Here is a 27,959-nt window from a genome sequence, read left to right as displayed (position 1 = left end):
AATAGACAGCTACTCAGCTGTAGGCTTAAATGATCAGTGCTTTAAAATCTGTTTATTTTACAACATCTAAACTGTCCTCTGCTGCTTCACATTTTATGAATCTATCACTTTGCTGTAGTGTAAAGTGTACAAATCCTCAATATTGTAGAGTTTGACTGTGAAAGTATGAGTTAGCCTATGTAGATATTAATCCTGTATTCTTGGTTGATAAATCTGTGGGATCCTCTTAAGTTGTATGCACTTGTTATACCATTGAGAGTAGTACCAAATTCAGAAATTTAATACTAAGATGAATTAGCACCATTGAAATTGTTATCAGCAAGTACCCATCCATCCAAATGCTGTTTTCTAATTGTTAACAGTGTGACCTGCTTTGATGTCCTCTTTGTGAGTCTTTTCCAGAGAACTTGTACCTGTACTTACTGTATAAGGTGACTTAGCAATGTGGCCTTGGAATGCTAAGCAACATATGGATGTAAAATGTTTATATATTGTACAGCACCTTTATATACACACTGAGGTTCTGACTAGAGACCTGTAAATTGCTCATTTTTTATAGAGATATTAAAAAACTCCCATTCACAGCCTGTTCATTCTTGCACTTTTAAATGTTAGCTGTAGACTCATTTTACAATGATGCGGTCTGCTTTAAAACTGTCTTAACTAAATATACAGCCCAAATTACCCCTAAACATCCATATTTTCCAATGATAAATTGCATTTGTCATCTGAAAGTTACCTTACCTCCCTTTTCAAGTGTAACATACTCAGCCACAGTATTGCAAAATATAGTACCAGCTGTTTGATGGAGTTTGCTTCCATGGATTTATTTGTATTTTAAATGTCACTTTTTACATTTTTACTACTTTGCATTGTACAGAAAATAGCTTTGCATAAACAATTTACTACAAAAAATGACCTATGTCATCGTCCCTTTATGGTGTGAGATGGAACAGTGGATTTAAAGGTATCCTTTTCTCTGACAATATTAGTCCTATGATTGACTTACTATTTATTAGAAAGTAGCAAAGTCATCAGCCTAAGGAAAACACAAGCTGCACTTACAGCATAACAATTTCTCCTAGGGAGGTGGCTTTAGATTCTTTCCTCATACCATTTGTAGACTGTTAACCTCCCCTTAGTATGAAATCTCTCATTCCTGCCTCTTACCTAGTTTTCACAATCAGTCCTTTCCCCAGGGGGCCATTTACTACTTTGTCCAAGGTTCCGTATCAGTAGTGTTGCATAAAAGGCATCTGTGCTTTTAGGAGGCTGTGCATTAGAACATGGGAATCATCTTCTGTTCCACTTTCACCACATCTGCCTACTACTTACCTGTGTTAGAAAGCTAAGGCACTATAGAAATAGAAAGCATTAATATTTTCCAGACTGCTTTAACAGCCCTATTAACCCACCTTCTCAAAACTCTAACCAACTCATTACCAAAGATTTGAAGTGCTATATGTAAATTGTTACTCTATTCAGTTTTCTAACTGCTACTAGTGTTGTGAAAAGTGTATTTATATACTGATGGTGCTTTACAGATTGAGCTGTTGTAGAGAACAGGTGTTATATTCCCTCAGAGAATGCTTTGCTTGTTCTATTAGGGCTTATCAGTCAAGAATAATGAGTTTATAGTTTTCATATAATTAAGTGTTCTTCAGAGTCTCCTGGTGTGTGCAGCAGAGTGGCTTTAATGTTGCTATGCAACTGGGAGGCAATATTTGTCTTGGGTGGACTGAGGTTTTCACGAAAGGCTGCAGCTGCACAGAATAAAAGGGGAAGGTCCAAAGCAGACTTGGACTCTCTAGCCTAAAGGCACTTATTTGAATGTTTGTTTACTTGAAGCCACTCCACACATGCACTTTTTATCAAATGGGGGCACTGGAAGAAGATGCAGCTGATTGAAAAAGGAACAGGGATCTGCTCTAATATGTAAAGGCACAGATATAGCAGAATTTTATACTTCCTAACCATCCAACACCTGGAATGTTCTGGACAGTTATTAGGAAAGTGAGTCCTCTTGTCAAGGCCTTAACACCCTATTTTAACAAATGAAAAGCTTCTTTAGATCTTAAAGCAGTAATTGGGAGTCATAGTACTGACTTACTGCAGTGAAATTAAGGTCTCCTGTTAACTAAGAGGAAATGGAGAAGCTGCCACAGCAAGTTAGTTGTGTAACAGAGCCAACCTGCTGCAGTAACTTCTCCATACAGAAATAGAATCCTGTATAATTGTTTTCCTACTGGTTTGAGGCCCCCTCCAAAATGTGTGGTTGCTGTATACTTTAGCCCCTCCTTAACATGACACGCTGTTCTAAGGGCATTTCCCTATTGATGGACAAATCAAGTTTTGTTAACTTAGTGTGCAAGTCCTGGGCTGCCTGCACAAGTTAAACCAGTTTATTCTGTAGCCTCAAACTAAGCAATGTGAGAAAACATCTTTGCTACATAAAGAAATGTGTAAAATATGCCACAATTTAGGTCCACCTCTGCCTCAAGCCAATCTCTTCCTTCTATCCAGTGTCTTGATGGTTTGATAATCCTCTGAGCCTTGAGTGGCCAGTTCATGGCTTGATTTTCCACAACTGAAAACAGAGGTTAGGAATTGGTATTTAGGAGAGACTTTAAATAAAAAAACAAAACAAGAAATCTCTTGAGTAACATGCAGCTGCTAGTCTTTGAAAGACTGAGTAAAATGCATATTACATAATGGTTGAGGCAGCCAAAAACTTGTAGTTTTAGGACTGTCTACTACACCCCAAAAACCTGCTTGTGTGCTTATGAGTTTATTCACTCACCATTCCTTTTGTCCCAACACAAGTGGGTTTGCTCCAAAACACAGATAAGAGGGGGAACACAGGTGAAGCAATTGTGCTAATGACAGTAAGTTAGTGGCAAAACCAGAATTAGACCCAGGTCTTCCATAAGTCAGTTGGGTACCAGTCTCCTAGAACATGCTCCTTGCCATCTCAAATGGCAGCTGCACTTACTCTGATATTGAATCCAAGAAGATCACTTATAACACCTGAGATGGCAGACAGGATCACAACTCGTGTGATGTTGTAGATTAAAGGGTTCATAGTCAGGCCATAGAGTCTAAATGGTGTGTCTAACTCCTGTAATGAGAAAATGGAAGTTAGACCTGGACCCAGTTGTAGTCACCAACATTTTCAATTACTCTGATAGACAGACTTCTGCCAACCAGTCACTGCAAAATCCATGGGGTATATTAGATAGGCATCTCTGCTTCCTCAGGGCTGAAGAATTTCACTGACCCTATCATACAGATTGAGAATCTTGCTTATGGCAACACTTAGATCAAACCAGTAGGCTGGTGAATGGTTTAGAATTTTAACTCTAGGGAGCCTCTTGTAGGTGAGACACACCAGGCTCCTTCCCTTCCTGTCTAGTAATAAATGACTAGAATCCTAAAATTCTGCTGAGGGAGAATGAGGAAACAAGACGGTACAACTGGTATGACAAGTCAGTTCACCTTCCCAGTCCCTCCTCTTACACACATTACTACTGGCATCACCCAGCACCTCAGTCAGACAACCCCATTGTGCGAGGCACTGTACAAAGGCAGTGTCCCTTACCCCAGAGAGCTTACAGGCTAAGACAAAGACAACAGATGAGAATACAAGGAAGAAATGAGACGACATTGGTCAGCATGACAGGCGCTGACTAGTCTCAGCACAGTAGTGACCTAACTGTCTTTTTTGGTAGACAACAAGAGTTAAGGATAGGAACTCACCTTCAGTAGCTTTGTAGACAGTTTTAAAACATTGTTCACTAGAGAGAGCTGTTCTTTCTTGTTTGGCTTCTTTTCCATCTTTAGGTATAAGTTGATCTGTGACAGAAACAGGTATGGATGTAAAATCTGCTCTAAATCACTTCACCCAAGTCACAGCTGTTTACAGTGCAGGGATCACAGTCAGTTGTGAAGACCTATGCAGAAGTCACTACCCTGCCCATGGAATGGTGCTTACTTGCAGTTTAAGTGCAGCAGTAATAGATTAACAAACATCCAATTTTCCCCAGAGTGATAGGGTTCTTCTCACCCCCAGCCATCAACCAAAAATGAAAAACATTTGGGCCTGGATAACTGGCTTTTTTCCTTTAAGCGTGCTGTAGAAGCTGCTCCTCTATTATGAATAAAAAAAATCAAAAGTGATCTTAAAAAAAGCACTAAGCTGAAATGAGGGAGGAGTTATTTGAACTGCAAAGATTCCTTTCATACTAGAAAAAGAAAAGGAGTACTTGTGGCACCTTAGAGACTAACATTTATTTGAGCATAAGCTTTGTGAGCTACAGCTCACTTCATCAGATGCATTCAGTGGAAAGATATATACATAGAGAACATGAAATAATGGGTGTTACCATACACACTGTAAGAGGAGTGATCACTTAAGATGAGCTATTACCAGCAGGAGAGCAGGGGGAAAAACCTTTTGTAGTGATAATCAAGATGGGCCATTTCCAGCAGTTGACAAGAACATCTGAGGAATGGTGGAGGGGGGGAGGAGAATATACCTGGGGAAATAGTTTAATGACCCATCCACTCCCAGTCTCTATTCAAGGCCAGTCCTTGCTTAGACAACCCCCACAACCTGAAGCAAATACTCACCAGCAACCACACAACAGAACCACTACCCCAGGAACCTATCCTTGCAACAAAGCCCTTTGCCAACCGTGTCCACATCTATTCAGGGGACACCATCATAGGGCCTAATCACATCAGACACACGATCAGAGGCTCGTTCACCTGCGCATCTACCAATGTGATGTGCCATCATGTGCCAGCAATGCCCCTCTGCCATGTACATTGGCCAAACTGGACAGTCTCTACGTAAAAGAATAAATGGACACAAATCAGACATCAAGAATTATAACATTCAAAAACCAGTCAGAGAACACTTTAATCTCTCTGGTCACTTGATTACAGATCTAAAAATTGCAATTCAACAAAAAACTTCAAAAATAGACTCCAACAAGAGACTGTGAATTGGAATTAATTTGCAAACTGGATACAATTAACTTGGGCTTGAATAGAGACTGTTGGAAATGGCCCACCTTGATCATCACTACAAAAGGTTTTTCCCACCCCACCGCTCTCCTGCTAGTAATAGCTCACCTTAAGTGATCACTCTCCTTACAGTATGGTAACACCCATTGTTTCATGTTCTGTCTATATAAATCTCCCCACTGTATTTTCCAATGAATGCATCCGATGAAGTGAGCTGTAGCTCACAAAAGCTTATGCTCAATTAAATTTGTTAGTCTCTAAGGTGCCACAAGTACTCCTTTTCTTTTTTGCAAATACAGATTAACACGGCTGCTACTCTGATACTAGAAAACAGTAAGACCATGGGAGGTGACTTGCAGCTGAGATACCTGTTCAGTGAGCAGGATTGAAATATTACTATATTTTTTGTTGGTTTCAGAGCCCAATGATGCCAGGCGCAGTAGAAAAAGGAGGAGGGCTGTTTCCCAGATGAGAAACTCCCAGTTGTAAGCTGCATTCAGGAATGTTTTATGCCCTTTTAAAACCTGTATTAAACAAAATGAAATTGGCAAATAAACTGAAATGTTCCTATTCACCTGCCATAAACACTTCCATTCAACACAGAAGCAGCTATGGCCTGTGTGACCACCATAAACATTATCAGCCAAAGCAATTTGCCACTTGCAAATACATGAATAAAGGTAGGACAGTAATTAAAGTGAAGTGAGACCAGTCTATACCAGCCTGATTAATACGTTAATCATTCCCTTTATCCTTGTTATTGATAGCTAGATACTCTGAAGAGTGCTGCCCAATGTAAATGCATTTTGATTAATAAAGGAAGTGATTGGATGAGTCTTTCCCTCAGCACAGATGAAATTGGATCCCCACATTACTACACTCAATGCAAAGCCAAAGTTGAGAAGGGCAGTTAACTAGCGAAAGCATAAGCATTCATCTGCAGCACAATGAAACCACTGTTGCTAACAACTATACTTAACTACAAAAAGGAAAAAAAGCCTCTAATCTACTTAAGGACTAAAATCCACCTGCAAAGCAGTTACCAGTTATACTTGACAGGAATTTTTCCACTAGCTTTTTATTGCTTACAAAACATAAAAATGGGAATCTCACCTGTGCACAGCATATGAAAGCAATTGATAGAGCCAATAAAAAGATTGAAGACACAACTACATCCACAGATCGCTGGGGTCCTCTTCTCTGTGGAAACAAACATTTAATCAGATCTGGGAAACCTTTTGAATTTCAGTAAAATATAGCAAATATAGCTATAGTGTTTCGCTACCCAGGAAAAAGTTGTAATATCCTGAACTCCAGCTTCTGCAGCAGCTGGAGTCTACCTGCAATCTTCCACCAACTTTCTTTACACCATTTGCTCTAGTCTGTTAACATTTAAACATACTCGCACACTTTGGATCATGACTTGCCTTTAGATAGGAGCGCAGTGATAACCAAATTTTAATATTCTCCACCTTCTTGAGTCTGAAGTGGGGGATTTCATACTTCCTGGCTTTCCGGGCAGATGTTATGTGACTAAAAAGTTTGGCAAACAAAAACCGCTGCGAAGAAAAGTGTGTCAGTAAACAAAATCCATTGTTATAGTCTGTTAGCATCCATATGGTGCACAATATGTACATTAGTTGCTAAGCAAGTTATTTGTGCTTGCCAGTGGTAGGAATAACATTCCTGTATAAGAGGAAACCATGACAGCTTTAGTATCTCTCTCATTTATTAAAGGATACCACTCATCCCAGTATACCACATCAACAGTAGCAAACTGGCAAAACTGTTAACCACATTCCCCTGTGGAAGATGTGATACAAATACACATCCTTATGACCTGGGCCCATCAGAGGATTTGTCTTCAGGCCAATCAAGTCCAGCCAGGCAGCTGTAGTCTTCACCAGGAAATTATGAATGTGACCCCCAAGTGGGACACTTATTTCTTATTCTAAGACAAGTCTCATAACTAGGCTTCACAGTACAGGTAGGACTAATACCTTTTCCTAAATTGCTCCAATTTGCCTCAGACTTAAGATAGCAAGTACTTAAAGGTTAATTTCCTTTCAGCAGTACAGAAGAAAAAAGCAAGCTTTAAAGACTAATTCATGGTGGATGTTAGTCATTGTATCTCTCTCAGGGGAAGAGACCTGCCACAGCACCTCAGGTATAAAGATATCCCAGCATTCCCCACAGTGTCTTAGTGCTTCCAAACACACGTCTCAGCACCGTTTTAAGAGGGGAAGCAATGACAGCAGCTTGAATGTTGCAATAGAAATGTATATACATTTCATGAAAGATAACAGCACATTTAGACAAACCTGTTTGTACGTTCTCTCAGCAACACGCATCATAAAGAAAAACATCCAAGTCAGGCAGAGACGCTCAAGGAAGTTAATCACAGCCAAGACAATGACAGGGGTAATGGTAGGAGCCCCACAAAAGATATTCAAAAGTTCCTTCACTGAAATGGATTGCAGCTGTTCAAGATTCTTTGAATGGAAGAGCCGGTAGAGGAAAGGAAGACATGCTAACCCAATGGTGACAACGTTTCCCAGCATCTGATAGCCTACTCCCTGCTGATAGGCATTAACCTGGAGAATAGGCAAATATCATTAGCACTATACGGAGCTACAAATGTAATTTTTAAAATTACTGTAAGTACAATGTTAAAACACCAATAGAGAAAATCCTTGAATTCTAAAACTCCATTAGGCAACCTGTATGTGCAAGTACATACATAATCTCCTGCTTCACTGGACATGTTTAAACAAACAGTATTTGGAGTGTCTGTAAGATAAAAGTTCAGCCATTACACACTTCATCTCTCCACTCACTAAACTCAGTACACAGCAAATACCAGAAAACATGCTAGAAAGAAGCTACAACCAAAAAAAAAAAAAAAGGAAAAACCAAGTGTGGCATAAAATGATTCCATATTATGACATCACTTCCTCCCCCTTAGAATGACCTGTCCATCCCCCCTTCTCCATAGCCATCTCACCTACCTTAAGAAAGGATCTCACTTCTGAGAAAGGGAGAAGACTGACCAAAATAGAGCAGCAGTCATGAGCCACTAATTTTAAATTGCACTCAAAGCTTCCAGCTCCCTGTCGCTCAGAGCGGGGAATGATGTCAACATGATGTAAACATCTACTGATGAAAGGCACTATGCGAGAGCTAGGTATTTTACTGTTATTCTTAGACCAGGAGTCATACCCTCTGCTTCGAATTAATGCATTTTCTTAAATCCCTCTGCAACTACTAGTTAAGAGTATTTAGGGCCATCTTTAAAAAAAGGTACTTTGACTTGTACAGTTTGCAGCTACATCACAATTTAGGGCATTTCTACACTATTATGTAAAGCAGCTTATGTCAACCAAATTATGTAAGCCTACGCACTACAACATTCCTCCTGCTGCTGTAACTTGCCCGCTACGCAGACCTAGTAAATCCACCTCAGTGAGATGCTTTAGGCATAGGCTGACGTAGTTCAGGGAATGCACTGTCTGTATAGACATTTACTTGCATCCACCTTTTGTCTGTCAAGGTGTCTGACAACCAGATCTGTGAAATTGACATTGTCAATTTCACTATTGGTAGGGTTCCTGTTTTGAAATTGAGCAGGGGATGTTCCAGCTGTCAGTATGAGAGCCTGGAATGTGGGCTCCCTGCAGAGCTCCCGCCTGGGCTCTCAGCTCCCCACTTTGCAGGGAGCTTGCTTCATGGGGAGTGCAGAACTGAGAGTCTGGGTAGCAGCTGGGAGCTCTGCCTGGAGCTTAGGTCAGTGCAAGTGATCCTGGTGAGGAGACACGCTGACAGGAGGGTAGTGTGGACAGGAAAAATTGTAGTAATTTATTGCTGGGGCTGTAAAGCAATCTAACATAACTAGACAACTTTGTAGTGTAAATATGCCCTTAGAATGGGGGGAGGGGGAGAGGAATCAGTCCTTACTCTGCTCATGATAATCCCGCTGATCTCCAGCACAGACATGTCCACCTTCTTGCACTCACTTCCTTCCCAGATCAGGGCACTTACTTTTGCAGATGCAGGGCTCGTATTCTGCAGCCAGAACAAATGGTTCTGGAGAAGAAAATGCAACACTGATACAACATACTGAACACATTTCTCATCTACAGGAAATGGTTTCAAAATAGGCAGCATTTTTACTGAAAATGTTTGAATACAGTTTTAAATTTCAACATTGAAACTATAAGCTATTAAAGGAAAAACTGTCTGCATGTATATCCAACAGCATCTAGCACAAGGCCCTAATCCGGATTGTGGCTCTGAATTTAAGAGCGGCCATACTGGGTCAGACCAAAGATCCATCTACCCAGTATCCTGTCTGCTGACAGTGGCCAATGCCAGGTACTCTAGAGGGAATGAACAGAATGATCCATTCCCTGTTGCTTATTCCCAGCTTCTGGCAAACAGGCTAGGGATACCATCCCTGCCCATCCTGGCTAATAGCCACTGATGGATCTATCTGAGAATTTATCAAGTTCTTTTTTGAACCCTGTTACAGTCTTGTTCTTCACAACATCCTCTGGCAAAGAATTCCACAGGTTGACTGTGCGTTGTGTAGAGAAATACTTACTTTTGTTTGTTTTGTTTTAAACCTGCTGCCATTAGTTTCATTTGGTGACCCCCTAGTTCTTGTGTTATGAGAAGTAAACACCACTTTACTCCACACCAGTCATGATTTTATAGACCCATCATATCCCCCCTTAGTAGTCTCTTTTCTGAGCTGAAAAGTCTCAGTCTTATTAATCTCTCCTCACAGGGATGCTGTTCCATGCCCCTCTTTTTTTGCCCTTTTCCAATATCTTTTCTGAGATGGGGTGACCAGATTTGCATGCAGTATTCAAGATGTGGGCATACCATGGATTTATATAGAGGCAATATGGTATTTCCTGTCTTATTGATCCCTTTCTTAAAGATTCCCAACATTGTTTGCTTTTTTGATTGCTGCTGCACATTGAGTGGATGTTTTCAGAAAGCTATCCACAATGACTCCAAGATATTAGAGTGGCAATAGCAAATTTAGACCCCATCATTTTATATGTATAGTTGGGATATTTTCTAATGTGCATTACTTTGCATTTATCAACAGAATTTTTCTGCCATTTTGTTACCCAGTCACCCAGTTTTGTGAGATCCTTTTAACTCTTCAGTCTGCTTTGGACTTAACTATCTTGTAGTTTTGTTTTATCTGCAATACCCCTTTTTCCATATTATTATTTATGGATGTTAAATACTAGTCCCCATACAGACCCCCTGGGGAATACCACTATTTACCTCTTTCCATTCTGAGAACTGACCCTTTATTCCCACCCCTTGGTTTCCCATCTTAACCAGTCACGGATCCATGAGAGGACCTTCCCTCTTATCTCATGGCAGCTTACTTCACTAAGTCTTTGAGGGACCTTGTCAAAGGCTTTCTGAAAGTCAAAGTACACTATCCTGTCCACATTCTTATTGATCCCCCAAAGAATTCTAGCAAATTAGCAAGGCATGATTTCCCTTTACAAAAACCATATTGATGCTTTCCCCCAACAAATCATTTATCTGTTGTCTTGTCTGAGAATTCTGTTCTTTTTGATAGTTTCAAACAATTTGCCTGGTAATAAGGTTAGGCTTACTGCCTGTAATTGCCAGGATCACCTCTGGAGCCAATTTTTAAAAATTGCCATTACATTAGCTATTCTCTAGTCATCTGATACAGAAGCAGATTTAAAAGATATGTAGAGTAATTCTGCAATTTCATATTGAGTTCCTTCAGAATTCTTGGATGAATACAGTCTGGTCCTGGTGACTTATTACAATTTAATTTATCAATTTGTTCCAAAACCTTCTCTAATGAGTGGCTCACATTTGGGAATCTCCTCACATCCTCAGCCACGAAGACTGATGCAAAGAACATATTTAATTTTTCCTCCAACGGCCTTATAGCAGTGGTCACCAACAGGTCAATTGCGATTGATTGGTCGATGCTAGAGGATCTCCCAGTTGATTGCGATCTCCAGCTGCGCAGCGAGGCTGCTGCTAAGACTGGCTTCCTGCCTGCCCCAACCCCATGCCGCTCCTAGAAGTGGCTAGAGCAGCCCTGCAGCATGCTGCTCCTGCCTGTAAGCACCACTCTCGTGGCTCCCATTGGCTGGGAATAGGGGGCTGTGGCCAACAGGAGCTGTGGGGGCAGCATGCAGAGCCACATGCTGCCCACCCATCCTTCCCCGGGGCCACAGAGCACATTGGCACTTTCCAGGAGTGGGGTTAGGGCCAAGATAGGCAGGGAGCCTGCCTTAGTGGCAGCCACACTGACACCGACTGGGAGTTGCTGGAGGTAAGTGCTGCCCGGTGGCAGGCTGCAACCAACTCCGCTGCCCCCTCCTGGAGCCAGCATCTTGTACCCCAACACTCTGCCAAGCCCAGAGCCCCCTCCTGCACTGCAAACCCCTCAGCCTCAGCCCCAGCCCAGAGCCCACACCCCCTACCAAACCCCTATTCCAGCCTGGTGAAAGTGAGCAAGGGTGAGGGAGAGCAAGTGACAGAGGGGGATGGAGTGAGTAGGGCAGGGCTTTGGGAAAGGGGCAGGGTAGATCCTGGGTTGCCCTTAAATTCAAAAAGTAATCTTGGGCATAAAAGGTTGTAGACCACTGCCTTATAGTCTGATTACTACTTTAACATCTCAACCAGTGAGGCCACTGGATGATTTAGCAGGCTTCCTGCTTCTGAGGTACATTTTTTGTTGTTACTTTTTTAGTCTCTGGCTAGCTGTTCAAATTCTTTTTTGATGTTCCTAATTATATTTTTAAACTTCACTTGCTAGAGTTTATGCTCCCTTTTATTTCCCTAAGAAAGATTTAACTTCCAATTTTTAAAGGATGCCTTTTTGCCTCAATCTTTTATTTTTTAGCCACGGGGGCACTTTTTTGGTCCTCTGTTTTTTAATTTGGGGTACATGTTTAAATTGAGCCTCTATTATGGAGTCTTTAAAAAGTTTCCATGCAGCTTGCAGGGATTTCACTTTTGGCACTGTATCTTAATTTGTTTAACTTCCTCATTTTTCTGTAGTTCCCCTTCCTGAAACTAAATGCTACCATGGTGTCCCCTCCCCGGAATGTTAAATTTATAGTCACTATTACTAAGCGGTTCAGCTATATTCACCTCTTGGAACAGATCCTGTGCTCCACTTAGAACTAAATCAAGAATTACCTCTCCTCTTGTAGGTTCCAGGACTAGCTGCTCAAAGAAGCTGTCATTTAAGGTGTCAAGAAACTGTCTGCATCCCATCCTGAGGTAACATGTACCCAGTCAATATGGGGGTACCTGAAAGCCCTCATTTTTATTTATTTTTATGGCCTATCTCCCTTAGCATTTCACAGTCACTCTGACTGCTATTACTACTAATAAAGTGATATTACAGACACTGAAGACTGAAATGCTAGATCCAAAGAGTGATAAGCGCATATGCACTCCCCAAATTAGGAGACTATAAATAGTATCTTCCCACCTAAGTTTTAGAGGCTACGTTGATGCTTTCATAGCAAGCATTGCTGTGGCTGGGATCCTGAATTTCTACCCTATTTTCCTCGGGATACTTTTGCTACATAGAATCAGCGTTCAAGTCTATATGCCAGAGCATTCCTGCATCCTGTCCAATGTGATCCTCATTGATTTTTACATTCATATTTAACTAAGACAGCCCACCAGTCTAGGTACTGATGGTAACTTGTTTTATAAATCCTAAGCAAGATAATTATCTATGCTCATCATTGAATTTTACGGAAGTGTCCATCTGCTAAACTGTGTCCATCCTCAGAGGAAACAGACACTAGGCCATGGCTTTTTTATTCCTTTTGACCCGGCAAAGGAAATTTCTAGCAATGTGTTTGCACAAGTTACAACTACAGAATTTACCTAGTGTTATTTTAGAGGGTACAAGCTACATCAAAAGAAAAATATTTCATAGGCTCCTCTTTTATTGCAAGTGGTTGAACAGACCTGTTGGAAAACATCATCTTTCAGGTCCCGTTTATTTCCTTTTACATTTCCTTCCTCGCTGTCACTGGTGTAGGAAGAACGGCACTCAGGCCCATGAAGGAGGTCATCCCAGAGCATGTCCTCTGTCTCAGAGTCATGGCGGGTGCTTTCCGAATCTCTCCGAGACACACTGCAGCTCTGGGACCCACCGCTAAAACAAGACCTTGATTCCTTTAAAGGAAAAGGAGAAGTTACTTTTGTAACCTTTCACACAGAGCCTTCAACCACAAAAATCAGCTTTTAATCTCCAAGTAATATGTTCACAAACACATGGCCAAGCCAACCTCAAGCCATGCTGACAAGCAAGAACAGAAAGGGCATTTCTACACAGGGATGCTTTTGCAACATGAACTCACAGCAACAAACTATTAATGTTTTCCCACCTTCAGAATAACTTGCACTAATTTCGTGAAAACTCTGAAGGCCAGGAAAATGGAACCAGAATTTAGAATGCATTTTAGTCCTCATTGTGGGACAGAGTTTAGTGAGAATTTATACAGCTGGAGAGGAGACTTATTTCTTGATTTCTATGAAAAATAGAATTTTTAGAATGATGCCTGATGTTTACTCCAGTACAATGTTATCCTCCCAACAGCCAAGTCTCTAATGAATAGTGATTAGAGGCCTCTGAGCCTGCTGCTGCCGCCGCCAATAGAATTTCATAAATTGAATGAAAAGTCCAAAATTCAAAGCACTGAAAAGGTACAAAAATTGGAGGAGTTTTTAAAATGGTGCGAGTTACAAAGCTCGTAAAAATAACCAAGAACTCTTACCTGGAGGACACAATCTTCATCTAAATTCTTCCCTGCTTTAGAACCTGGAAATACTATAATCCCAAATACACAGTTGAGGGCCATGGAGTCTTCCTGGTGGTAATTCTGAATGGTTATTGGCCAGTTTTCTAACACACATTTAGCCTGTCTCCCTTGGTACTGCAGCAACCACTATGCCTTTTAGACTATACAGGCAGTAGACAATGGGGTCAAATGAAAGTACTTCGCATTGGAAACAAATCTCAGACTACAACACAAAAGAAGTGTATTATGATCCACAAGCAGGGAGTATTGTGTCATATGAATGCTCACAATTTAGTTTTTTGCAGATCTGACCATAAGACAGGGCTGTATAAAAGTATCGACAAGGGAATGACCAGTGGGAAACCAAGACAGCATTGAGTGGGACTGCTTAAAGCTCTGGAATGAAGACGGATCGACAGCTTCGTTCCTCTGGAACTATGAACAATAAGAGTTAAGTCTGTCTGTGGAACAGAACCTTCTCAGAAGCTGGTCCAAGACTGTGAAACTAACTCCTCAAGGAGCTAAGGACCATCATAAACCTCACCACTTTCTGTTCCAAGTGCAACACGTAGCAACAGGTATATTTAACAAAACAAACTATCAAAATAAGACATCACTGCACACACTTATCCCTCTGGGCAGAGGGAGAGAGAACAAGTGATGTGTAGTCACATGCTCAATGCACTACTGGAAGTCATTCAGATACTACAGTGATGAGCACTGTATAAAAACCTGAACAGAACAGATGTACCACTCTGCCCACCTTAAATGATGCAAAGATCTCTGGTATTTTAGAACCCCTACCTGACTAAAGGCTGTTGAGTCTAGTTCAGATTCTACCACACTATCGGACTCTCTGGTACCTTTAATGGCTTGATTGACCTGTCAAATAAAGGAAAAAGAAGTTAGTTGAGAGCCCGTAACAGTAAACTTTGTGGAACCTTAAGGTAATCCAACAGAGCTACCTGTGAAACCGACTGGTTTGAAGTAGTAAGAGGTTTCCTATTCTTGTCTTCATAGCTATTGTCACTGGAGGCCCCTTCTACACTTCTGCGTAACAAAATCCTCTGTGCCATGGCTTCAGCATCCTCCTCACTTGACAGCTCATCAGAAATGCCACCCGTACGTGTGCAGCCATCCTGGAAGAAAAGCAACCATCTAAACAAACTAGAAGATGGGGCTAATAAAACTAAGCAGATCTGAATCAAGCAGGAGTATCTGGCCAGTATTACCATTGCAATGTTGTGGTTACCAACAGTGTGAATTTTAGTCTAACAATAGCCAATGAGAGAGAAATTACATCTACAAGTACAAGCAGAATGAGGAGTCAAAGAATCACACAAGTTCTGCAACTGATGGGCCAGCCCTGTCTCATTGCAGCAGTTGAAAGAGCGGGAGAAACATCCAACCTCTCCCAACAACTAAAACAGAAAAGGAGATAATTCAATTCCTGATCTCCTCCCCCTTCATTTCCACAGCCTGATGCCTCAAAGGCCAGCAACATCCACAAGTCTGTGTGTAACCCTGGGCATAGGACATGACTGTTGTCATGAAAGCTGTGCCCCCATCAACCAAGTCTATTCACTCCCTGAATGCCTCCATCATGTATTAGAAACTTTGGAAGCAATGCTGTTTGCTTCACATGTTCTTGTCCAAGTGACTCACCAATCCCAAAGCCTTCATTTTAGTGCTTACACAGATAAAACAAGACTTTGGTTTTTAAGGTCACATACAAAATTCCATCAGGTGAACCTGAATCATCTCCCTCCAGAAAGGCAATGCACTGAATTGTTTGCAGGGCAGATGTTTTACATGGTAGAATTTTGAATTCTATTTCCTTTTAAATCAGCAATGGATTTCCATAATCAGACCATCCAAATAAACAAGCATTTTCAGTATAAAGAGGCCTCCTTTATTCTTCCCACAGGTTTCCATATTTAGCATATTTGTGTTTTATTGGAAGTTAAAATGGAGTTTATATTTACATCTGACATTAAGGTGCTAGCACCAAGTCAGTCATGACTGAAGAATCAATGCAGAAAGGAATTTTCCAATAATGACTCAATCTTACCCGATGACTCTTCTCCCCATCTGAAAGTCTCTCTCTCTCTTTGAAATGCAGCAGTCTATATTCGGATCTGGAAAGTCTGTGCTTAATGCCACTATACACAGAGCTCACACCACTTTCTGTTTCAGTCCCTTTATCAGCTACCAATTTCACCCTCCTTAACCTGGGGAATCAAAATGCAACAGAACGGTCTGACTTCAGAGCAAAGCTCTTGAAAGGATAATGTCAATTTACTCTGTCACTTGCCTGCCTGGTGCAGCATTAAGCAATAGCTGAGAGGCTACAGAATTTTCTCAATTTCAGGCACTTCACAGCCCTGTCTCAGAGGGAACAAACCTACTCCATTGTCAAATGCCAGCTCCCAAGTTACCTACAGATTCTAAATCCGGGGGAAGGCAGGATTCAGGAGTAATTAAGTAAAAAAAGTAGTTAGAGAAACTAGGTACCTTTTTAAATAGTAACAGAAGATGGCAGCTTAGATCAGAGGTTAACAATCAGAAGAGTTTAAGTTTTCAGCTAAAAAACTCAGCTGGGAGTGGGGATAGAAGGGATGAACCCAAATAGTGCATCTTCCTTTTCCCTGGTTTTCATTATGTCTTAAAAAATACTTTAAAAATTATCTGATCAGGTTAAACAAAGGGTAAATTGACTTAACTGGGCAAGGCAAGGCAACTTAATATGGGACCTAAGGGGGAGTTGAGTACATATGCTTAGGAGGGTCACTCACACCAGCTAGAGAGAGCCTCTAACACCGCACAATTGTGTTTCTAAAATAGGCTACCAAAAATAGTCCCATATCCAGAATAAGGACAAATATACAGACTCCTAAAATGACAGGCTTCCTCCAGTGGCAGTGCTACTTGGATTTCGTTTAACAGCTGTAACTTGTGCAGCTTTGGAATGTGTGACTTAATAAACATTGTTTTCTTAATGTTCAATTGTTCCTGCACTACCATTACAAACACACAGCCTCCTGGTACAGCATACACACCTCCTGCGGAAGAGCATGCCAAATAAACTGTTGATAATGGATGTAGGTTCCAACTGCTTATCTCCTTTATTGGTTTTGTCAGAGGAAGACCAGCTGCCAGCATCTCTGCTCCCATCACTACCCACAGGTTTGCGTAATTTTCTATTTAAAAAACAGAGTGGGGAGAGAATTCAATTTGCAACGAAGCATCTTTATACCCTAAAAAACATACCAAATCCATACATACACACATCACTCTAGCTGCTGTCAAATGAGTCATGCAGATACTGGGGTCAATTCCCCTCAATATGCACAGGTAGTTTTTACCAGCATCAGCAGGAATTATGCTGATGTCCCCAGGGGGAGAATACACACTAGTACCACAAAGGATTTAAGTGGAAAATTATACAAGATAAACATATGGAAAAACAGTCTGTGTGGAAATGTCATAAGGGTAGTAGTTACAGCCTCTCTCTAAGCAGGAAGGCTGCACTGAGACTGACATTGGGCCATTTTAAATTGAATATAAAGAGCTGCAATGTCTCCCATGCAACAAAATAAGGGCAAGAAACATCCCTCAGAATCATGTCATCCTTTGCCCCCTCTGAAGGTGTACGAGAAACCTCTCTGTTAATTCAAGTGTAACACACTGGTCAAGCTCCCAAGGCCATAATCCGAGGGACGTGATCGTTCCCCTCTATTCGACACTGGTGAGGCCTCATCTGGAGTACTGTGTCCAGTTTTGGGCCCCACACTACAGGAAGGATGTGGATAAATTGGAAAGAGTACAACGAAGGGCAACGAAAATGATTAGGGGTCTAGAGCACATGACTTATGAGGAGAGGCTGAGGGAGCTGGGATTGTTTAGTCTGCAGAAGAGAAGAATGAGGGGGGATTTGATAGCTGCTTTCAACTACCTGAAAGGGGGTTTCAAAGAGGATGGCTCTAGACTGTTCTCAATGGTAGCAGATGACAGAACGAGGAGTAATGGTCTCAAGTTGCAATGGGGGAGGTTTAGATTGGATATTAGGAAAAACTTTTTCACTAAGAGGGTGGTGAAACACTGGAATGCGTTACCTAGGGAGGTGGTAGAATCTCCTTCCTTAGAGGTTTTTAAGGTCAGGCTTGACAAAGCCCTAGCTGGGATGATTTAACTGGGACTTGGTCCTGCTTTGAGCAGGGGGTTGGACTAGATGACCTTCTGGGGTCCCTTCCAACCCTGATATTCTATGATTCTATGATTCTATGATAAGAGTGATGTGGTTTGTGACGCGCACAACAATGGCCACAGAAAGAAACTGGACCATCTAGGTTCCATTAGAAGAACAGTCCAACTGCAAAGTATAGAATAAAGGGGATGTAACATGGCCAGACTTCCTGAGAGAGTGATAGCACTTATAAAAGCTGTGAAAGGGGAAAAGAAGGTGGCCTATCCACAATCAAGCATATGGTACATATCATATCCCTGCATTTTACAGTCACCTATAAGATATTTACTTAAAACAGCAGCAAGAGAGACCTTTATCCAGTAAGGTAGTGGTTCCCAAACTGGGGTTTGTGAACCCCTGGGGGTTTGCAAAGTGTTAGGAGGTTCTTGGGAAAAAATTCCTGAATGGCAGACAAAGCTGTCCCTAGGGACCCCAAGTAGCACGGGGCCAGCAGCCTGGAGCTCCAAGAGCTAAGCAGATCAAAGCAAGCATATCTATCACACTGAGGAGATTTAAACTTCAAGACTCCTTATAAGAAATGGAAAGGGAGGTGGATTATTTTTTTTTTTTTTTGCTATTTTTAAAATGAAATAGACAGCTAGTATTGTTTTTAAAATTATTATGAAGAAAAAGTTTAAGCTTTGTGGTAACATGTGGTGTTTGCCTGAACTGCCAAGACCTGAATGCTTGTGTAGGAGGAACGTGTAAAGGAGAAAATCCCGGGAAATATTCATTTTTAGAAGGAGGTTCACGAGACTTGACATTTTAGTGAATGGGGTTCACAGGTTGTTATAAGTTTGGGAACCACTGCAGTAAGGTAATGTACCATATTACTCTGATTCCTACAAATGCACACAATTAGCACTCTGTTTCATCTCACCTCCTCCTCCTGCTGCTACCACCTCCATTGGTTCCTGGGGGTTTGTTGATCTGGGTGGACACGATCTGACAGTGAACAGTTCCCATCAGTAGCATAAGGCACATTGGTCCAATGATTTCACTTGCACTTGCAACAGGTATCATGAAATACAACATGACTGCTATAACTGAAAAAGAGAAATTGGATCAAATGCAAAAGCCACGCTGGGAATTCCCTACCTAAGGGTGAAAGGGGCACGTCTCAGTTTTTATTATTGTCCCAATGATTAATTTTGTTCACTTTAAAAGCTTTTGCAGATACTAACTCCACCCTCATCTTATGTGGCCCTTGTACTACTTCTCTGAAATTCCTTCTCTTTGCAATGTGATTTGTAAGTATATTAAAGCAACAGAAAACAACCACAAAAAGGATCAAAAGTGTGTGTCAAAAATTACTTTCCTCTGCCAGAATGTTGTCTATGAAAGCCAGTTACAATCTTCAGAGGATACAGTTCCAAGCTCACTTCAAGAAATGACTATTACAGAAACTGGACTGATACAAAGGGGAGTTGCACATCAGGATATACAGTACCTTCATTAACTAGGTTCTTTGGCAAAGCAGGGTGGGGTAGGCAATTTATCCACAGAACAGATCTAGCATGTGCAGTGGCAAAGCAGATTTCCCCCACCCTGGGACCTCATTTCTAGCCTGGAAGATCACCTCAAAAGGAGGCAAGGGGAGTCCAATCCCATCATGAAGGACCAGATGTCAAATATTCCTGGAATTGCATGGAAAAATCCACAGGGACCAGGACAACAGTAAAAGGCTGCTTAAATTCAGACATTTTAAGGCCAAAAGGGACCATTATGATCATCTAATCTCCTGGGTGTAACAGGCCAGAGAATTTCACCCAGTGATTCCTGCATCAAACCCACACCATCTGGTTGAGCTAGAACAGGGCCTCTCACTCTAGGGGTTGGGACAGGGGGGTCACAAGCTGTCAGCCTCCACCCCAAATCCTGCTTTGCCTCCAGAATTTATAATGGTGTTAAAAATATTTTGAAGTGCTTTTAATTTATAAGGGTGGGGGACACACTCAGGCTTGCTATCTGAAAGGGGTCACCAATACTAAAGTTTGAGAACCATTAAGCTAGAACGCATCTTTTAGTATAAACCAAATTTGCCTGAACTATGGTGCCCTCAGCAGCTTCAACAGAATGTATTGGAAATGCTAATCCTGTTTTAGCAAGATGCCTATACAATGCTGCCCTGCCCTTCCCTTCCCCCCCACCCCATCCAAGAGAACTTCCTCATCTGTAAAATGGGGCTAAACTCATTAACACACGTGAGCCGAAGCATAGATTGAAAAGGTCTTCCAGGAGGTACATCAACTCATCTAGATACTTGCCTAGTTTTAGAACAGACTACATAAAAAGCAGTAGGTAAATCAGTACAAACTAAAATTTCATACAGATGACTTGTTTATCCTGCTCTATGTCCCATACACAGAAATGTAAGTACAGTATTTATATTCCAATTGATTGTATAAGTATATCGTAAAAGTGAGCAATTTTTCAGTAATAGTGTGCTGTAACATGTATATATGTCTGATTTTGTAAGTAGTTTAAGTGAGGTGAAACTTGGGGTACACAAGACAAATCAGCCTCCTGAAAGGGGTACAGTAGTCTGGAAAGGTGGAGAACCACTGGATTAAATGACTTGTCCAAGGTTACACAGGAAGTACTAGACAGGAATTTAACCCAGATCTCTCTCAATTATATAAGCCCTGGTAAACTGCTTCAATCACAAGACCATCCTTCCTCCCTTTTGCTGAATCAAAGTCAGTCATTTAAGTACCCTTATGGTAGATTAGAAGGTGGAACCCAAGAAGCATGCTGCATGGAAAGCTGTGCAGTGTCTTCAGATAATGCTCAAACACTTCAGAGTTGCCTCCTTACCATTGCAAATGGCATTAGCGAACGAGAAGAATATCATGTTTTTTATAACCACAAATAAAAGATTATGGCACAGCACCCTCCAATGCTTACCTTGCATGAGGTAAAGCACCAGAAGCCACATAAAAATACGCTGGGATGTAACCTGTATCCACCAACGGCTGAATAATGGGAAAAACACAACCCGCACAATCCCCTTTCTAGTTAGTGACGTCCACGGGATTTCAGGCTTGGCTTTGGCAAATGTGGAGCCTTGAAAATACACAATGTATAGGTACTTCAAATGGGAGTTATAGCTAATGCTTTACTTGTAACTAAGGCTAAGATTTTGTAACAGAGGTCATGGAAATCACAGAATCCATGACTTCTAGAGACCATGACATTTTTCCTTCAGCCCTGAGGCAGCAGGGATGGAGCTGTCAGCCAGCAGAGGCTCCCCTGCAACTCCCAGCAGCTATTGTGGAAGGATCCCACAGCTCCCAGCCACCAAGGGCAGACCCCACAGCTCCAAGTTGCTGCCAGCTGCAAGGGAAACCCTGCACTCTCAGCCATCACTGAAGCCCCAGCAGCAGTGGGTGCTGGACCCACCTCCCTCCCCATTTTGTCAGTGATTTTTTAATAAAAATCATGGACAGGTCACAGGCTTCCATGAATTTTTGCAAAAAGAAAAGGAGTACTTGTGGCACCTTAGAGACTAACAAATTTATTAGAGCATAAGCTTTCGTGAGCTACAGCTCACTTCATCGGATGCATCGGATGAATTTTTGGTTATTGCCCATGACTTTCACTAAATATAACTGATAAAATCTTAGCCTTACTTATAAACTTCTTCCCTACTCAAGGCCAAACTCCCTCTAAAATGCAGTACAATTTGAAAAGGGAAAGAACTGAAACTTCAGCCACTCACCAGTTCCTTCAATCTAAAAGTCATATGAGCCCCTTCTCCTCCTCTTAGCCCACTTACCCATTCCCCACTACCTATTTTATGTAAGCCGTCATCCACAACGCAAACCCACAATGACCACCCTTCAACCCCCACCCCCCCAGACATTCTCTACAACCTCAGCCCTTAGCTGATCATGCTGTAGTTCCAGCAAGCCTCCAGTCCCTCTGCCAGGTGTCACACACTGGGCCTTCTGTGTCCCCTAATGCTAACTTCTAGCACTGCTGACCCATGATCTAAATAGCTGTCCTTTCAGAAACCAAACTGTAGTATTAAATTATGTCAGACCTAGGTAAAAGGTAAGATATTCCTCCTCCCACCATTGCATAAAGCAGAAGAGTATGTCATATTTAGCCTGGGGGCATTTGATACAACCTCTATTATTCAAAGGATACCTACCTCTGATTAAGTCAACATCTATCAGGTCAGGCTGTATGTGGCCCTTTTTTTGGGGTTTATTTTTGAAGCCCTGCAAATTTAAAAACAAAGGATTATTAGTTTTTGTTTCAGAGTAGCAGCCATGTTAGTCTGTATTCGCAAAAAGAAAAGGAGTACTTGTGGCACCTTAGAGACTAACAAATTTATTTGAGCATTTTGTTGTGAATAGAAAAGACTGCCTGCATTTCCTTTACTCTGATCTCTCCATAAACCATGATGATCTCCAGTGCTAACATCAGGAACCTCATTCAGTACCTCTAGTGCTCTTCTGGAGACAAGTTTATTAGTCAAAGATCCTATTTATATTTATTTTAGCTCTCACTTAATATTTATTTTGAAACAAGAGCTGCACCCTGCAGGAACCACAGTTAGAGCCACTACTTCCATTTACTGGGGGTAAAGAGGAAAGAGGCCAGTGCACCTGAGATTGGTCAGCTGACTCCCAGTTAATCTTAAAAAAGAGGACACCTGAGCCCTGGAAAGGAGATTGGACAAGCCAGACACAGGAAGCCTGGGTAAGAGCTGCCTTAGACTCAGAGACCAGAGCAGCAAGGAAGAGCTGGCAGAAGTTGCTTGACGGAGCTTCAGGAGACCTAGTGGCGAGACCTGAGCTCAGATGGGAGCTGTGACAGGATTACTGGTAAGAAATTACCAAAGCTGGAAACCCCTAACAAATTGAAGGCTTGGGCAGTGACCTCTTGGAAAAAGGGAAAGATCCAAATTCACAAGCAGGAGGGTTGTTGCAGGAGGGCAGAGTGGCAGTAGTTGGCAATGACATCACTTGTTAAAGGGTATAAAAAAATAAACTCTAAGTGTTCATTGCTAATACCTGCCTGACCAAGTTGGAGCTGACCAATATGGGTCTAAGCAGCCCTGGGTTTAGCCAATTTGTAAGCATCTTGATCAAATGCTTATAAATGTTTTGTTACTGTTTGGATGTAGTAAACTGCTTATTTATTAGGCATATTTAGAGAAACAGAATAAATTCCATTCAGCTTCTGGATTTAATAAAGGAACTTATGGTTAAATTAGACCTGTGGTAGTAGCCTGCATAAACACCAACAGTTACCACTAGTCATTGAGTAATATCTGAAAATAGACTCAATTCTTCAGGGCAGGGACTAGGTCTTTTAATTTGTTCTATAAAATACCTAGCACTTTTGGTAGTGTATAAAATAGTAACGTTCTGATTGATTTTTCTCTTAAAGACAAACTACTGTACACTAAGTATATCTATGGCATGCAATGCCTTTCATTGTGTGGTCTTCTGGGATTGGCATGAAGCAGAACTGGTGCAGCCACATCACAGGGAGCCAATAAATGGCATGGGACAAAGAGCAAATTAAAAGAAAACTTAAATGAAAAAATTACCTTCATCTCAGTCTGCTCTATAGACTTTTCCCATATCTGTTGGTCATAGGCTCCAATCTGGAAAAAAAATTTACATCACAATCCTTTAATTTACAGGTTTCAGAGTAGCAGCCGTGTTAGTCTGTATTCGCAAAAAGAAAAGGAGTACTTGTGGCACCTTAGAGACTAACAAAGGTATTAGAGCATAAGCTTTCGTGAGCTACAGCTCACTTCATCAGAATGCATCCGATGAAGTGAGCTGTAGCTCACGAAAGCTTATGCTCTAATAAATTTGTTAGTCTCTAAGGTGCCACAAGTACTCCTTTTCTTTAATTTAAAACGAACCAAAACAGGGTGGATAAAATTTGATTTAACAACCTGATTTTTTTTTTTAAATTTAATACAGGTAAACTTAAAATTAAATTTGAAATGACAACCTTTTGTTGAGACCTAAAACTCCCATAATCTAGTAAAGTGACAAATATAAAAATATTTAGTACATATTTCCTTCCAAATTTTTTAAAAAGTTGAACTGCTGAAAATCACCGGCTAACTGGTCAAAGTGCTAAACCAGCTTTTGACAGCAGTAGGCTCTTCTGTAGGCAGACAGATTTTCTTCATCTGTTTATTTAGTTCAGTTTAATGACTTGACTAATTCATTCAAAGTTAAACCAACTGGGAATTGAAAAAGGAGGAAAGCTTGTTTTCCTCTTCCAATCTATAAATAAACCTAGGTGTGGGAGAATGAGATACACTAGTTATAAAATCCTGAACTACAATCAGTTCAAATACTTTAACTCAGCTAGTTATAAATTCAAAATTTATTTTGATAAAAAATCAGTACCCAGCAAATTTGTTTAACTAAACAATTTAAATGTTCTGTGCATGAACAATTTCTGATCAAACAGCTTGTCACTAATCATAATTAAAAATCTGGTAAACCAGTAAGCGTGAAGTAAACTATATCACAACTTAAATGAACATGTATAGATGTAGCCTAGCCTCCTGGCTTGCAAAGAGAAGAACCAAATGTAGCATATGTAATTTTATTTCTATTTAATATAATGGTTATATTTAGTTGCAAATCAACATTGTAATGATTACAAATTAGAGTCTACCTTTCTTTAGGAAAGGTAAAGAATTACAAAACAATTAAAATACTACTGAAAAATCAAGATTTCCTTCTTGAATTAAATGATTAAAATTCACTAGTTTAAATCAAAGCAATTTCAATCAACCCTGCCCAAAAAAATCTCAAAGAAAAGATTAGAGAGCATTATAATTAAAGCAGGGGTTCCCAAACTGGGGGTTGGGACCCCTCAGGGGGTCACGAGCTGTCAGCCTCCACCCCAAACCCTGCTTTGCCTCCAGCATTTATAATGGTGTTAAATATATTAACAAGTGTTTTAAATTTGTAAGGGGGAGGTCGCGCTCAGAGGATTGCTATGTGAAAGGGGGCACCAGTACAAAAGTTTGAGAACCACTGCATTGATGTATGTATTTTGTAGCTTTCTGGGGATCTCAAATATCACTTTAAAATAACTTAAAACAAAATATCATTGTACACAGCGTAAAACTTAAAAAACAATGCTGCAAACTCCCTTTTTTTCAAGATATCTGGGAGCTGGAAACATTAAACGAAACAAGCATGCCCTGAGCTATTATAAACCAACATTGATAGTCACGACCGCCACGGCCACATCCCCCGTTCACTGGGCAAGTGACTTTGCAGCAGCTTTGCTAGGAGAGGGAGCTGGGCCGAGACGGACGCTCTCGCCCAGCACTAGGTAGAGCAAAGGGGGGTTTGCAAACTGCAGGGCTGCCAGACGGGCAGCTCTTCGCCCTACGACTGACCTTCTTTTGGTACCAGGCGATGGCATCTCTGCCACGTGCGGCCATGTGGCTCCTGGGCCCGCGCCGGACGAGGGACCTAGAAGGGAACAAGGCAGCGCGCTGCCCTCACACACGCCGGGCCCCGACTCGCGGAGCGGAACGGGCCAGGAGGCGGCTGCACCTGGCGCCGGAGCCATCCCCGAGGCGGGCAGAGCCCAGCTCCGAGGCCGCGGCCGGCCACCGGCCTCCAGGCCTGCCCCACAGAACCGTGTTCCCGAGGGGCGGGAATGCCCCCGCCCCTCCCCCAACCGCTCGCCGCACCTGGCCCCGCCCTCCCCCGCTCCTGCCCCTCCCATCTCTTCCCAGCCCCGCCTCGCCTCGCCTCGCCTCTCAAGGGCAGGGCCGGCCCCCCTCGCGGCCCCCCCTTACCCCCCCGCCCAGCTCCGGCCTCGCCCCACGCGCTGCCCGGCGCTCTCCCTCTGGGGCTGAACGTTACCATGGAGACCGCAGCCCGCGGAGCGAGGGGAGGGACAACGGCACTCGACTGGCTCTGCCTGGCTCTCCCACGGCCCGCAGCGGCCGACGAGCTGAGTCACCGAAGGCGCTCGGCCGCAGACAGCGCCAGCCGAACGCCGACCCAGGCTGTGTCCCCAGAGCGCTGGCGGGCAGCCCCCAGCACCAGCGCCCCAGGGCCCCGCCCCCGCCGAGCGCGAGGGGCCGGCGGCCGTTCTTCCTTCGGGCCGGGCGGGGCGGGGCGGGGCCGGGCCGCGAGCAGGCCCCCGCGCCGCTACTTATGTCCCGGCCTGCGCTGCGCGCCCCGCCCCCGCCCCCGCCCGGCGTGCGGGCAGCGCCCCGCCCCCCCAGCTGCGCCCATCACCTGGGCGCGCCCACGCGTCGGGGGCGCTGAGAACAGCTGGCAAGTGAGAGCCGGGAGCGCGCCCGGCCCCGCCGATCCGCGCCGCCCCCCGGCTCCCGCTCGCTCTTCCGGTGACACGGGGCAGCGCTGCCCTTGGCCAGGCCCGGCTCCGCCGCAGCCGTGTGGTGTGTACGACACTGTTCCCCGCGGCTCGAGTTAGTAACGTCCTCACACCCAGGGAGAGAGGCGGGATGTGCATCAGCCACCGAGCTGCACGCTTCCAAAATCCGGGATGAGGGGTGTGTGGGGCCCTGGGCCAGAGCAAATGGGGGCCCCTCCCCCCCGCCCATCCGGTGCTCCTGCCCCCCTTCGCAGCAGGAGCACCACCAGTCAGGGGCCCCCCGTTGCATTGGCCCCATGGGCCCAGTGATTAATCCGCCACGGGAGGGTGAGCCCTAGTTCAGAACCGGGACAGCAGGCAGTAGGCACATATACACAGAGGCAGGTACAGTGCAGTCCTTAAGAGTAGCGAACCAAAAAGCATGTCTCGGCTATAAGCTTTTTACTTCCGATTTCCTCCAGAGCTTTTGTTTTATTTTGTGTAAGGCATTGAATTGAACAGGAAGATGAGTCTTAATGGTAGCAAAAATTGTACTGAAATGATAAGCAACTTATACCACACTACTACTATAAAAAGTGATTAAAGATCAGATATAGGTAGGTGTTGCATAAGCTGGACCTTGCATATACATTAGCTCAGTAATTAAAACAAAAAAATCATATAGCAAAGCTGCCAAAGAAAGGAGACCTCAGTCACTGTAAAACCTGGAGGGGCATTCAGTTGCTGTCTAGCCCACGTAAAGTATTTACACATGTTCTAAACAGAATAAAGAAAGGGGTAGATTCAAGGATATGACAAGAACAGGCAAGGTTCAGATAGGAGAAATCATGTATAGATCAAATAGCAACCTTATGTATCATCATAGAACTGTCAATCAAAGGGCAGTCACTACTTTATTGGAATGTTACAGATTTCCAAAAAGTGGTTGATACAGTGGATAGAAGTTTTATGGAAGTTGCTATGCCACTATGTAATCCCTCAGAAATTTGTGACTATCATTCAGAGCTTCTATGAAAATATGACATGCCTAGTAATACATAACAGCAAACTGACTAAGCCAGGGATTCTCAAACTTCATAGCACCGCAATCCCCTTCTGACAAAAAAAAAAAAAAAAAAATTACTACATGACCCCAGAAGTGGGGACCGAAGCCTGAACCCCACTGCCTGGGGGTGGGAGGAGAGGGGCAAAGCCAAAAGCCCAAAGGCTTCAGCCCCAAGCAGGGGGCCTGTAACCTGAGCCCTTACGCCCAGGGTTGGAGCCCTTGGGCTTCGGTCCTGGGAGGTAGGGCTCGGGCTTTGGCTCTGGGCCCCAGCAACTCTAAGCCAGCCCTGGTGACTCCATTAAAATGGATGGTGACCCACTTTGGGGTCCCAACCCAGTTTGAGAACTGCTTGAGTAAGCCATTTGAGGTTACTATAGCCATTAGCCAAAGTGTTCCATCTCCAGAAATAGCTCCATCTTCTTCTCTGGATCTCAGATGCTTT

General features: G+C 42.8%; 1 protein-coding gene across 6 annotated transcripts; it reads right to left on the bottom strand.

The window, feature by feature from the left end:
- Positions 1–34: 34 nt before the first annotated feature.
- On the bottom strand, positions 35–26,312 carry PHTF1 (putative homeodomain transcription factor 1). Of its 6 annotated transcripts, none has more exons than XM_038379480.2 (19): positions 25,992–26,312; positions 25,517–25,592; positions 23,684–23,740; positions 22,274–22,343; positions 21,025–21,183; positions 18,998–19,163; positions 16,931–17,071; positions 15,943–16,102; positions 14,837–15,010; positions 14,676–14,753; positions 13,036–13,245; positions 8,983–9,111; positions 7,350–7,622; positions 6,456–6,587; positions 6,142–6,228; positions 5,397–5,552; positions 3,757–3,852; positions 2,993–3,118; positions 35–2,587 (listed from the first exon to the last, which is right to left on the bottom strand). In XM_038379480.2, exons 2-19 carry the CDS (start codon positions 25,559–25,561, stop codon positions 2,567–2,569), a joined length of 2,280 nt encoding a protein of 759 aa, XP_038235408.1. In that variant the 5' UTR covers positions 25,562–25,592; positions 25,992–26,312; the 3' UTR covers positions 35–2,566. The 6 variants fall into 6 exon arrangements, with proteins under 6 accessions (XP_038235408.1, XP_043356562.1, XP_038235410.1 ...); XM_043500627.1 differs by having other exon boundaries at positions 26,229–26,242; XM_038379482.2 differs by having other exon boundaries at positions 25,925–26,212.
- Between the last annotated feature and the right edge of the window lie 1,647 nt (positions 26,313–27,959).

This window comes from Dermochelys coriacea, chromosome 21 (genome assembly GCF_009764565.3).
Source record: "Dermochelys coriacea isolate rDerCor1 chromosome 21, rDerCor1.pri.v4, whole genome shotgun sequence".
Classification (NCBI taxonomy): Eukaryota; Metazoa; Chordata; order Testudines; family Dermochelyidae; genus Dermochelys; species Dermochelys coriacea.
Note: the sequence above shows the minus strand (reverse complement) of the source record. Positions and strands in the feature narration are given on the sequence as shown.

What these genes read in the sequence shown, in the direction of transcription:
- PHTF1 (XM_038379480.2), bottom strand. Translation starts at nt 25,561, where the DNA reads ATGGCCGCACGTGGCAGAGATGCCATCGCCTGGTACCAAAAGAAG. An exon ending in TAGAGCAGACTGAGATGAAG is followed by an intron (nt 22,344 to 23,683) that starts GTAATTTTTTCA and finishes TTAAATTTGCAG; the next exon opens with GGCTTCAAAAATAAACCCCA. An exon ending in CAAACCAGTCGGTTTCACAG is followed by an intron (nt 14,754 to 14,836) that starts GTAGCTCTGTTG and finishes TTTATTTGACAG; the next exon opens with GTCAATCAAGCCATTAAAGG.